Source organism: Nerophis lumbriciformis, linkage group LG26, assembly GCF_033978685.3.
Source record: "Nerophis lumbriciformis linkage group LG26, RoL_Nlum_v2.1, whole genome shotgun sequence".
Taxonomy (NCBI): Eukaryota; Metazoa; Chordata; class Actinopteri; order Syngnathiformes; family Syngnathidae; genus Nerophis; species Nerophis lumbriciformis.
The window spans coordinates 5082501-5096711 of NC_084573.2; the positions used below are offsets into that span (position 1 = coordinate 5082501).

Genomic DNA, 14211 nt, shown 5'->3' on the forward strand with positions numbered 1-14211 from the left:
TACGTAACATCACCAGAATGATTGACAATTAACATGATCCACCCAAAAATAAATAAAACAAATGGCTTATCGATAAGCCATTTAAAAAAAATGGTTTTAATATTTATTTATATGTATCATTATTCTCCTACTCACCTATCCAGTAGAGGCCTCTCCCCTCTCACTTTCTGTGCTCCTCTGCCCTGACTCCTACAGGTCAATAGGGGTTGTGGAGTGATTATTATTATTATCTACTATGATAGTCATACATGAATGAGCTCAGCTCCTCTTCTCCTCCATGTGTAAAGTGAGAAACACAGCTGATGCTCCAGAAGGAAGTAACCCCAAAAGATAGCAAATGACTCGAAAAGGGAACAAGGATATAAACATGAACAAGGGGTAGATTTAAAAAATCAGGGAGTATTATGGCCACAATTTCAATCACTTTCACTCTTCTGTCATTGCAATGAATGACGTAAGGGGGCGCCACTGACTCCCATCATGTGATTTATTTTTTAAATGTTGATTTTTTTTTTAAACAAGCCACTTACTTATTTTTAAATGATCAGTATGTCATCTTTTATATGACATTGTTATTCAAATAAAGATTACAAAAAAGTGACAACATGCAGGACAAACAAGTAAAAAGGAAGTGACGTTGTCTTTGCGCACGCGTGCATTGATCACGATCGTGCAGGGATTCTAAAACTGTGGTAGTGCAGGGGTCGGCAACCTTTACCACCCAAAGAGCCATGTTGACCAGTTTCACAAATTAAAGAAAACAATGGGAGCCACAAAACTCTTTTGAAATTTAAAATGAAATAACATGCAATATACATTTGTGATGTTGTGTTTATGTTGTGTTACGGTGCGGATGTTCTCTCGAAATGTGTTTGTCATTCTTGTTTGGTGTGGATTCACAGTGTGGCGCATATTAGTGTTACAGTTGTTTTATACGGCCACTGTCAGTGTAACCTGTATGGCTGTTGAACAAGTATGTCTTGCTGTCGCTTACGTGTCCAAGCAGAAGCTGTATACAACACGTGACTGGGCCGGCACGCTGTTTGTACAGGTTGTAGAGGGTGTTAAATGCTGTGCCATCACGGCACGCCCTTATTATTGTTGTTAGGATGAAATTGTTAGGGTGAAAATCTGAGAATATATGCAATCGGGAGGGTCGGCAAGTATGCAGCTGAGCCGCATCAGAGTGGTCAAAGAGCCGCACGCGGCTCCGGAGCCGCGGGTTGCCGACCCCTGACCTAGTGGTACGCCAAATATTATTTCATTATTTAAGTACAGTGTTTTATTTTCCGGGTAAACTTATAAAGTGCAATTTTAAATTTTCTGCGAAACTTCCGGTTGAAAACGTCTAGGTATGATGACGTATGCGCGTGACGTCAATGGTTGAAACGGAAGTATTGGGACGCCATTGTATCCAATACAATAAGCTCAGTTTTCATCAGTGTTGGGACTAACGCGTTACAAAGTAACGCGTTACTGTAACGCCGTTAGTTTCGGCGGTAACTAGTAATATAACGCGTTATTTTTTATATTCAGTAACTCAGTTACCGTTACTACATGATGCGTTACTGCGTTATTTTACGTTACTTTTTATGTAGTATAAAGTGTGTTTTATCGGAGCGCTGCTGTGTCGTCGTTCTGATTCTTCTTGTGTCACAAGCCGGAGAAGAGAGATGCGCTCTGTGTGTGTGTGTGTGTGGGGAGGGAGGGCGTGTCTGATCATGGCGGAGCCAGAAGTCGAGTTTGCTAACATGGAGATATTTTCACTACTTTTCTTTTGTCGAGCACAAAGAAAAGAACATTTTAGTTAAATGTAAATTGTGCTTTGGATCAAAGATCCCATCTACTGCCCAAAACAGCAATTCAAATCTGCTGAAACAAGCTACATAAGCAACATGCTTCGACGAAGCTAGTAAAGAGAGATAGAGACTCCAATGACACTTCACCTCCACCACCACCACTTAAGGATTAAGTCTGCCTCTGCTCATCATTCACCGCTGAAGGTACACACACTCTGTCAATCAATGTTCCTTCTAATTGTTCATGTGTGTGAGCAAACGCAAAAACTCCCTGAGCATTGAGTGGAGCACATGTGAGCAACTTTAGATGTGCACACTGTGGCTACACCAGCAGCACACCTGTCCCAAACCTGACTAAATAACAACTTCAATCTCCATCCATCCATCCATTTTCTACCGCTTGTCCCTTTCGGGGTCACTGGAGCCTATCTCAGCTGCATTCGGGCGGAAGGTAGGGTACACTCTGGACAAGTCCCCACCTCATCACAGGGCCAACACAGATAGACAGACAACATTCTCTTATTATTATAATCAAATAACAGCAGTCATTTCCATTTCTAACATAAGTGTTTAGGCCCACTTACAATGACAATAACAACAAATATTGTTTTTCATGAGCTGTGTACTTGTATTGTTTGTCTGGGTGGAGGTCCTGCTTTGGAAATAGTTTGTACCCCTTTCATTTAGTTCCCATTAAAACATTCACATGTTGCACAATGAGATGTAAGCAGGGGATCATGTGTACATTCCTGCAACTTCCTGTTTGTAAAAAATATATTTTTATTAGTATTTATTTAATATACTAACAGCATTTAATGATTAATATTTATAAATTAAGATTCCTAATAAATGACACTAGAATAAGCACACATTTGATTGGTAAATCATAGTGTAACGACCTGGAATGACACTTTATGTGTGGTGTTGGAGTTGTCCGACTTTTTGTGTGGCTGTAAACGCATCACTGGCTAAGTGCCATATGTGCAAGTGTTGGCGCAAGTGAGAAAGAGCGAGTGGCTGCTGTTGATATAACAAAGTTGCTTTTGGTCTGGTTTGTACTGCAGAAAATGACCACTTTTGCTAGATATCATTTTTTTTACTAATGTTTTGGTGATGTGTTTATGGCCGACAATAAAGAGTTTTGCTCAGTAAAGTGATGGATGGAATTCATGTCCTCAAAGCGTCTCGACAGACGTTACAATATTTGAACAATGATGACGAAAACGGTTTTCTCTGTCGTGTCCGTGTCGTGTCGAAAATTGGTATGCGCTTATTTTTTTATTTGATTTTGTGCGTGGCATTGATTTGCCGTGCGCAGAGGACGCTTGAGCAGTGCGCAATTGCACAGGCGCGCTCCTGAGAGGGAACGTTGCTGTCAATTCTCTTATATACTCTTTCATTCTAGACTTCTAGAGTGTTTGATTATCACATCACTCTAAATGTATAGACTATAAAGTTCACAAACATAAAGAGGGATCCTAGTGGGCCAGGCCAATCTTTCCTTATCTCTAAACTAAAACTGGGGAAATGTGTAGAGTCTTCTGGGCTTCAGACATGATTTTGTATCAGAATTACTTGAGGAAGAAAATGCCTGGTTAGGCTTTGTGTATGTAGTGTGTGCCTTTCTTGCTTTACATCTATGCTGTTATTATGCTGTTTGTTACTTATGTATGTTATGTTGCAGCTATTTAAAATAGTTTTGTCAATTTGTTCTGGCCAGAAACAAATTGGCCTTTGTAACATATCTTTGTCTTTGTGTGTTGTATGTAGAGCACATTGCTTAGCAGAGTTGAGTGATGCAAATGCATGTCAAGTTGATCAACAGATTGTATTATTCTCCAGTGCAATAACAGTACTGAAATGAAGGCTAAAAGGGCATTAATGGGAGCTTTAAAAAAAAAAAGAAGAAAAAAAGAAGTAACTAAATAGTTACTTTTCACAGTAACGCATTACTTTTTGGTGTAAGTAACTGAGTTAGTAACTGAGTTACTTTTGAAATGAAGTAACTAGTAACTGTAACTAGTTACTGCTTTTCAGTAACTAACCCAACACTGGTTTTCATCGCAAAATTCCACAGTATTCTGGACATCTGTGTTGGTGAATCTTTTGCAATTTGTTTAATGAACAATGGAGACTGCAAAGAAGAAAGCTGTAGGTGGGATCGGTGTATTAGCGTCTGGCTGCAGCAACACAACCAGGAGGACTTTGACTTGGATAGCAGACGCGCTATCCGACGCTAGCCGCCGACCGCATCGATGATCGGGTGAAGTCCTTCGTCGATCCGTCAATCGCTGTAACGCAGGTGAGCTTCGGTGTTGATGAGCAGATGAGAGTTGGCGTAGGTGGAGAGCTAATGTTTTTATCATAGCTCTGACGAGGTCCCGTAGCTAAGTTAGCTTCAATGGCGTCGTTAGCAACAGCATTGTTAAGCTTCGCCAGGCTGGAAGGCATTAACCGTGTAGTTACAGGTCCATGGTTTAATAGTATTGTTGATTTTCTGTCCATCCTTCCAGTCAGGGGCCTATTTCTTTTGTTTCTATCTGCATTTAAGCCCGATGCTATCACGTTAGCTCCGTAGCTAAAGTGCTTCACCGATGTATTGTCGTGTGAATGTCCATTTCGCGTTCTCGACTCTCATTTTCAAGAGGATATAGTATCCGAGGTGGTTTAAAAAGACAAATCTGTGATCCACAATAGAAAAAGGAGAGAGTGTGGAATCCAATGAGCCCTTGTACCTAAGTTACGGTCAGAGCGAAAAAAGATGCGTCCTGCACTGCACTCTAGTCCTTCACTCTCACGTTCCTCATCCACAAATCTTTCATCCTGGCTCAAATTAATGGGGTAATCGTCGCTTTCTCGGTCCGAATCGCTCTCGCTGCTGGTGTAAACAATGGGGAAATGTGAGGAGACTTTCAACTTGTGATGTCACGCTACTTCCGGTACAGGTAAGGCTTTTTTTTTATCAGCGACCAAAAGTTGCGAACTTTATCGTCAATGTTCTCTACTAAATCCTTTCAGCAAAAAATATGGCAATATCGCGAAATGATCAAGTATGACACAGAATGGATCTGCTATCCCTGTTTAAATAAATAAAAATAATTTCAGTAGGCCTTTAATGGTATCTTTACACACCTTCTACAACAACCCACACTCATAGACATCTTACGTCACAGCCCTACGGCAACTCTGGAGGGACAAAACTCCTCCCCTTTACATAATACTCTGCGGTAACCTGGGACACCCTGAACTGTTTGTTACAACCATACTTGCCAACCTTGAGACCTCCGATTTCGGGAGGTGGGGGGCGTGGTCGGGGTGGGGGGCGTGGTTAAGATATATATATATATATATATATATATAAGAAATACTTGACTTTCAGTGAATTCTAGCTATATATATATATATATATATATATATATATATATATATATATATATATATATATATATATATATAAATAAATAAAAGAAATACTTGAATTTCAGTGTTCATTTATTTACACATATACACACACATAACACTCCTCTACTCATTGTTGAGTTAAGGGTTGAATTGTCCATCCTTGTTCTATTCTCTGTCACTATTTCAGAACACACACATTATACAAATATACATTATAAAATCAATAAGAAAACGGGAGCTCTAATTTGGGAGTCTGAATTAGGATCAAAAGTTCCTATATAAACATTGCGTACTCACGTCGCCTTTTTGTATTGATTACTGCAGCTGTGCACTGGATTCATTCATAAATACAAACTACAACTCACAAACACTTTAGAGTTAGGCTCCACCTTCAGAATGTGTACTTAAACTTATAAAGATCACATGGATATTATTCAGTGAGTTGATTCACCAAAACTAACCTGTTATACAGGAGGAAAAAGCACACAGGACGTTTCAATTGTTCACAGACTGTGACAAGACACTTCCGGTCTGCAGGTGATAGCATTCAATTGGGAAGAAACGCCCTACTGCCCCCTACTGACCAATGTGAATACTGATAAATGTGTAATGACAGCTCCAAAAACGAATTCAAACCACAAAATAAAATAAATAAATCAACACAAAAATGTGACACATTATGGGTGGGTCACATGTGCATGTACAACAGGCTGTCAACACGTCACTCAGGTCCGCCTGAATTTCGGGAGAAAATTTGTCCCGGGAGGTTTTCGGGAGAGGCGCTGAATTTCGGGAGTCTCCCGGAAAATCCGGGAGGGTTGGCAAGTATGGTTACAACACAATAACAATCATGTGTCTGAGTACACCTATTGATCAAAATTCATCTACCACGTCATGTTCATGTTAATGATGAAATATAAAGTTAGTAAAGATGTGAGAGTAAGAAGTAAACAAACCTGTTCCGTGTAACACAACTTGAGGTTTCTTGTAAACAGCGTCCAGTAGTTGACGTAGTCTTTTGTTCTCATCTTTTGTCCGAGAAAGTTCCTCTTTGCACTCTGCTAACGTTCTTTCGCACATTTTCACACAATCACAACACTTTACACTCACACTTGATCTTAACTAAGCGATGTGTTGATCAAATCCGCCTCTCTTTGTTAGCAGCTAACAAGCTAAGCTAACTAGCGCGCTAAAACAAGTAGCAAGCTAAGCGGGCCTAATAATGTCCAAAGTTGACTGAGACGAGTGGAGTTTATCCTGACACGGAGGATGAATAAAGTGTAGTTAGTAGCGATGTGAGGAGATGTGCCGAGGCTTAGAAGCGTGTGTGGAGTGAAGGAGGACTTTGCTGCAAAGCGCATATCCTCCACGCATGCGTCACTTAGGGGCGGGGCCATGAGTCATCGTGATGGGCAAGTCATGAACGATTCATTCTAAATGTATGTTTTCATGGTGTCTACACAAAAAAGCACGGCAACAAATGATCCATCCATCCTTTTATCTACCGCGTGTCCCTTTCGGGGTCGCGGGGGGTGCTGGAGCCTATCTCAGCTGCATTCGGGCGGAAGGCGGGGTACACCCTGGACAAGTCGCCACCTCATCGCCGGGCCAACACAGATAGACAGACAAGTATATAAACTGTATCTGACTTTAAATCAGATAAATATCATTCAACAACAACACAATTTGCAGACTATAATTGCTGGTTTGCTGGTGTAAAATTCTGCATCCGAGAGATCACAACCATTGCAGCCATGCGTCCAAAACGTAACATCATCTTGCAGGGACATAAGGACAAGCAAAAGTAAAGTGTCTGTTGTTTTACAATGTAATAATCTATATAATAAGACATTTCCAGAGAATACCTTTTTTTTGGAGAATTAATTGGAGGCCTCAAAAGACAAAGGCCGTCTGTTTACAGGAGAGTGTCGGTGAGGCACACACATTTTATCTTATCTCAGGAATGCATGGGGGAAGGGTTGGAGACAAGCGGGAAAACTCTTAGTTAGGAAAAGTGTAGCTGCTGACAGAAGCACTTTGTATATGTGATGGACCCGAGTGGTGGAATATTAAAATCTAGTAAAATTTTGCTTAAAGGCCTACTGAAATGCGATTTTCTTATTTAAACGGGGATAGCAGGTCCATTCTATGTGTCATACTTGACACATAGAATGAAAGGATTTAGTAGAGAACATCGACGATAAAGTTCGCAACTTTTGGTCGCTGATAAAAAAGCCTTCCCTGTACCGGAAGTAGCAGACGAGTAGTGTGACGTCACAGGTTGTGGAGCTCCTCACATCCGCACATTGTTTACAATCATGGCCACCAGCAGCGAGAGCGATTCGGACCGAGAAAGCGACGATTTCCCCGTTAATTTGAGCGAGGATGAAAGATTTGTGGATGAGGAAAGTGAGAGTGAAGGACTAGAGGGCAGTGGGAGCGATTCAGATAGGGAAGATGCTGTGAGAGGCGGGTGGGACCTGATATTCAGCTGGGAATGACTAAAACAGTAAATAAACACAAGACATATACAGGTAAAAGCCAGTAAATTAGAATATTTTGAAAAACTTGATTTATTTCAGTAATTGCATTCAAAAGGTGTAACTTGTACATTATATTTATTCATTGCACACAGACTGATGCATTCAAATGTTTATTTCATTTAATTTTGATGATTTGAAGTGGCAACAAATGAAAATCCAAAATTCCGTGTGTCACAAAATTAGAATATTACTTAAGGCTAATACAAAAAAGGGATTTTTAGAAATGTTGGCCAACTGAAAAGTATGAAAATGAAAAATATGAGCATGTACAATACTCAATACTTGGTTGGAGCTCCTTTTGCCTCAATTACTGCGTTAATGCGGCGTGGCATGGAGTCGATGAGTTTCTGGCACTGCTCAGGTGTTATGAGAGCCCAGGTTGCTCTGATAGTGGCCTTCAACTCTTCTGCGTTTTTGGGTCTGGCATTCTGCATCTTCCTTTTCACAATACCCCACAGATTTTCTATGGGGCTAAGGTCAGGGGAGTTGGTGGCCCAATTTAGAACAGAAATACCATGGTCCGTAAACCAGGCACGGGTAGATTTTGCGCTGTGTGCAGGTGCCAAGTCCTGTTGGAACTTGAAATCTCCATCTCCATAGAGCAGGTCAGCAGCAGGAAGCATGAAGTGCTCTAAAACTTGCTGGTAGACGGCTGCGTTGACCCTGGATCTCAGGAAACAGAGTGGACCGACACCAGCAGATGACATGGCACACCAAACCATCACCCAACCATGCAAATTTTGCATTTCCTTTGGAAATCGAGGTCCCAGAGTCTGGAGGGAGACAGGAGAGGCACAGGATCCACGTTGCCTGAAGTCTAGTGTAAAGTTTCCACCATCAGTGATGGTTTGGGGTGCCATGTCATCTGCTGGTGTCGGTCCACTCTGTTTCCTGAGATCCAGGGTCAACGCAGCCGTCTACCAGCAAGTTTTAGAGCACTTCATGCTTCCTGCTGCTGACCTGCTCTATGGAGATGGAGATTTCAAGTTCCAACAGGACTTGGCGCCTGCACACAGCGCAAAATCTACCCGTGCCTGGTTTACGGACCATGGTATTTCTGTTCTAAATTGGCCCGCCAACTCCCCTGACCTTAGCCCCATAGAAAATCTGTGGGGTATTGTGAAAAGGAAGATGCAGAATGCCAGACCCAAAAACGCAGAAGAGTTGAAGGCCACTATCAGAGCAACCTGGGCTCTCATAACACCTGAGCAGTGCCAGAAACTCATCGACTCCATGCCACGCCGCATTAACGCAGTAATTGAGGCAAAAGGAGCTCCAACCAAGTATTGAGTATTGTACATGTTCATATTTTTCATTTTCATACTTTTCAGTTGGCCAACATTTCTAAAAATCCCTTTTTTGTATTAGCCTTAAGTAATATTCTAATTTTGTGACACACGGAATTTTGGATTTTCATTTGTTGCCACTTCAAATCATCAAAATTAAATGAAATAAACATTTGAATGCATCAGTCTGTGTGCAATGAATAAATATAATGTACAAGTTACACCTTTTGAATGCAATTACTGAAATAAATCAAGTTTTTCAAAATATTCTAATTTACTGGCTTTTACCTGTATATACTCTATTAGCCACAACACAACCAGGCTTATATTTAATATGCCACAAATTAATCCCGCATAACAAACACTTCCCCCCTCCCGTCCATATAACCCGCAAATACAACTCAAACACCTGCACAACACACTCAATCCCACAGCCCAAAGTACCGTTCACCTCCGCAAAGTTCATACAGCACATGCATTTCCCCAAAGTTACGTACGTGACATGCACATAGCGGCACGCACGTACGGGAAAGCGATCAACTGTTTGGAAGCCACAGCGTACTCACTGTACCGCGTCAGCGTATCCAACTCAAAGTCCTCCTGGTAAGAGTCTCTGTTGTCCCAGTTCTCCACAGGCCAATGGTAAAGCTTGACTGTCATCTTTCGGGAATGTAAAACAATGAAACACCGGCTGTGTTGTGTTGCTGCAGTCGGCCGAAATACACCGCTTCCCACCGACAGCTTTCTTCTTTGCTTGCTCAGCTTCTTTCTCCATTGTTCAATGAACAAATTGCAAAAGATTCACCAACACAGATGTCCAGAATACTGTGGAATTTTGCGATGAAAACAGACGACTTAACAGCTGGCCACCATGCTGTCCCAAAATGTCCTCTACAATCCGTGACGTCACACGCTGACGTCATCATACCGAGACGTTTTCAGCAGGATATTTTGCGGGAAATTTAAAATTGCACTTTAGTAATCTAACCCGGCCGTATTGGCATGTGTTGCAATGTTAAGATTTCATCATTGATATATAAACTATCAGACTGCGTGGTCGGTAGTAGTGGGTTTCAGTAGGCCTTTAAAACAAATGTAAATATTAAGAACTCAATGTAGTGAGAGCAACCGTCCCAAAATAAGGAAAGATAATGATGCTCATTTACAATTTATTCAATACAAATTAAAAATACAGTCAAGTTGATAACACTAAAAATACCAATTTGTAAACAATAATATAGGTGAGGGTACAGCCACAACAGGCGTGGTCAGTGTCCTGGCTCCGCTCACTTCCACGGCGTCCTCCTGCACACAAATTAAATCGGAGGCAGGCCATGGGGATAAAATAATCTAAAAACACGGAGACCCTCTCAGGGCTGACGTCACACTTTCACGCAAGGCATGGTTTCCCCTGCCTCTGCTGTAGTTCCGCGTAGAAATATTGAGTACGCCCACTCTCCTCACCAGTCTCTGGTGGGACCTACGTGGCTGTACGCGTCCCGTCTCGCCCCGCTTCTTGGTTGCTCCCGGGAGTCAACGCAAGTGTCTGGGTCCCGACCGCTTCTGCCCACAGGACCACACAGCCAGCATACAACGCACGAGCCCGCAAGCCCACAGCCAAAGGCAGATGATCACCCCCACAGATCCACAATCCACGACACTTACTTCGGAGGCAGAGTTTCCTCTGCCCCTGCGTGTTGTGGGCTTCTTGGGGTTCACTCCGGTAGCTTGCGGGGTCTGCTGCGTAGTCCTGGATTTCTTCCCAGCCTGTGGGCGTCCACCCGGACGCTCTTGGCAAAGCCTGTCGATACTCTCCGGTTCCCCTTCCTTCTGTTCCTCCCTCCTTTAAATGTGTGCAGTCCTAATGCTCCACAGGTGCGTCTGATTTCAGGCGCCGTTCGATTGGCACTTTGGTTGTCAGGGGCAACAAGCTAAAAGTGGCAAACGTCTTAAAATGCCAGCAAAGTCCACAAGGAGTAAAAACATGTGGCCCAGCTCTATACTCTCTGCAGGGTCCTTGAGGGTGCATGGGAGTTTGCCCAACCAGTCTACATGTGCTTTGTGGACTTGGAGAAGGCATTCGACCGTGTCCCTCGGGAAGTCCTGTGGGGAGTGCTCAGAGAGTATGGGGTATCGGACTGTCTGATTTTGGCGGTCCGCTCCCTGTATGATCAGTGTCAGAGCTTGGTCCGCATTGCCGGCAGTAAGTCGGACACGTTTCCAGTGAGGGTTGGACTCCGCCAAGGCTGCCCTTTGTCACCCATTCTGTTCATAACTTTTATGGACAGAATTTCTAGGCGCAGTCAAGGCGTTGAGGGGATCTGGTTTGGTGGCTGCAGGATTAGGTCTCTGCTTTTTGCAGATAATGTGGTCCTGATGGCTTCATCTGGCCAGGATCTTCAGCTCTCGCTGGATCGGTTCGCAGCCGAGTGTGAAGCGACTGGGATGAGAATCAGCACCTCCAAGTCCGAGTCCATGGTTCTCGCCCGGAAAAGGGTGGAATGCCATCTTCGGGTTGGGGAGGAGATCTTGCCCCAAGTGGAGGAGTTCAAGTACCTCGGAGTCTTGTTCACGAGTGAGGGAAGAGTGGATCGTGAGATCGACAGGCGGATCGGTGCGGCATCTTCAGTAATGCGGACGCTGTATCGATCCGTTGTGGTGAAGAAGGAGCTGAGCCGGAAGGCAAAGCTCTCAATTTACCGGTCGATCTACGTTCCCATCCTCACCTATGGTCATGAGCTTTGGGTTATGACCGAAAGGACAAGATCACGGGTACAAGCGGCCGAAATGAGTTTCCTCCGCCGGGTGGCGGGGCTCTCCCTTAGAGATAGGGTGAGAAGCTCTGTCATCCGGGGGGAGCTCAAAGTAAAGCCGCTGCTCCTCCACATCGAGAGGAGCCAGATGAGGTGGTTCGGGCATCTGGTCAGGATGCCACCCGATCGCCTCCCTCGGGAGGTGTTTAGGGCACGTCCGACCGGTAGGAGGCCACGGGGAAGACCCAGGACACGTTGGGAAGACTATGTCTCCCGGCTGGCCTGGGAACGCCTCGGGATCCCCCGGGAGGAGCTGGACGAAGTGGCTGGGGAGAGGGAAGTCTGGGCTTCCCTGCTTAGGCTGCTGCCCCCGCGACCCGACCTCGGATAAGCGGAAGAAGATGGATGGATGGATGGATAAAAATACAATCAAATTCCAAAGTGTAAAAACATGCAATTAAAAATACAATCAAATTCTAAAGTGTAAAAACATGCAATTAAAATCCACAGCAATAAAAACACTAAGACATGCATGGCAATGAAACATAAAAAAATTAAATCCCCTACTTGTGCCCCATCACATCTATATGTTATATAATTTCATAGATGGTTAGAGTAAATAAATCAATCAATCAATCAATGTTTATTTATATAGCCCTAAATCACAAGTGTCTCAAAGGGCTGCACAAGCCACAACGACATCCTCGGTACAAAGCCCACATACGGGCAAGGAAAAACTCACCCCAGTGGGACGTCGATGTGAATGACTATGAGAAACCTTGGAGAGGACCGCATATGTGGGTAACCCCCCCCCTCTAGGGGAGACCGAAAGCAATGGATGTCGAGTGGGTCTGACATAATATTGTGAGAGTCCAGTCCATAGTGGATCCAACATAATAGTAAGAGTCCAGTCCATAGTGGGGCCAGCAGGACACCATCCCGAGCGGAGACGGGTCAGCAGCGTAGAGATGTTCCCAGCCGATGCACAGGCGAGCGGTCCACCCCGGGTCCCGACTCTGGACAGCCAGCACTTCATCCATGGCCACCGGACCTGTGCCCCCCCCCCCCCTCAAGGAAAAGGGGAGCAGAGGAGAAAAGAAAAGAAACGGCAGATCAACTGGTCCAACAGGGGGGCTATTTAAAGGCTAGAGTATACAAATGAGTTTTAAGATGGGACTTAAATGCTTCTACTGAGGTAGCATCTCTAATTGTTACCGGGAGGGCATTCCATAGTACTGGAGCCCCAATAGAAAACGCTCTATAGCCCGCAGACTTTTTTTGGGCTCTGGGAATCACTAATAAGCCGGAGTTCTTTGAACGCAGATTTCTTGCCGGGACATATGGTACAATACAATCGACAAGATAGGACGGAGCTAGACCGTGTAGTATTTTATACGTAGGTAGTAAAACCTTAAAGTCACTTCTTAAGTGCACAGGAAGCCAGTGCAGGTGAGCCAGTATAGGCGTAATATGATCAAACTTTCTTGTTCTTGTCAAAAGTCTAGCAGCCGCATTTTGTACCAACTGTAATTTTTTAATGCTAGACATAGGGAGACCCGAAAATAATACGTTACAGTAGTCGAGACGAGACGTAACGAACGCATGAATAATGATCTCAGCGTCGCTAGTGGATAAAATAGAACGAATTTTAGCGATATTACGGAGATGAAAGAAGGCCGTTTTAGTAACACTCTTAATGTGTGATTCAAACGAGAGAGTTGGGTCGAAGATAATACCCAGATTCTTTACTGATTCGCCTTGTGTAATTGTTTGGTTGTCAAATGTTAAGGTGGTATTATTAAATAAATGTCGGTGTTTAGCAGGACCGATAATCAGCATTTCCGTTTTCTTGGCGTTGAGTTGCAAGAAGTTAGCGGACATCCAATGTTTAATTTCATTAAGACACGCCTCCAGCTGACTACAATCCGGCGTGTTGGTCAGCTTTAGGGGCATGTAGAGTTGGGTGTCATCAGCATAGCAATGAAAGCTAACACCGTATTTGCGTATGATGTCGCCTAGCGGCAGCATGTAAATACTAAAGAGTGCAGGGCCAAGAACCGAACCCTGAGGAACTCCGCACGTTACCTTAACATAGTCAGAGGTCACATTATTATGGGAGACGCATTGCATCCTGTCAGTAAGATAAGAGTTAAACCACGACAAGGCTAAGTCTGACATACCAATACGTGTTTTGATACGCTCTAATAAAATATTATGATCGACGGTATCGAAAGCAGCGCTAAGATCAAGAAGCAGCAACATAGATGACGCATCAGAATCCATCGTCAGCAGTAGATCATTAGTCATTTTTGCGAGGGCTGTCTCCGTAGAGTGATTTGCCCTGAAACCGGATTGAAAAGGTTCACAGAGATTGTTAAACACTAAGTGTTCATTTAGCTGCTGTGCGACAATTTTTTCGAGGATTTTC

At 43.6% G+C, this 14211-nt stretch overlaps 2 protein-coding genes across 2 annotated transcripts in view; both read right to left on the reverse strand.

Annotated features, from left to right (window-relative positions):
• The window catches only part of LOC133623996 (uncharacterized), a 70076-nt gene extending 63510 nt beyond the window's left edge, over positions 1–6566 (reverse strand). Inside the window, exon 1 of the mRNA XM_072916199.1 lies at positions 6158–6566. Within this exon, the coding sequence (XP_072772300.1) occupies positions 6158–6281 (124 nt within the window). The 5' untranslated portion in view covers positions 6282–6566. The remainder of the gene's footprint in view (positions 1–6157) is intronic.
• Positions 1–14211, reverse strand: part of LOC133623960 (uncharacterized) — a 74347-nt gene that overhangs the window by 4220 nt on the left and 55916 nt on the right. The window lies entirely within an intron of this gene.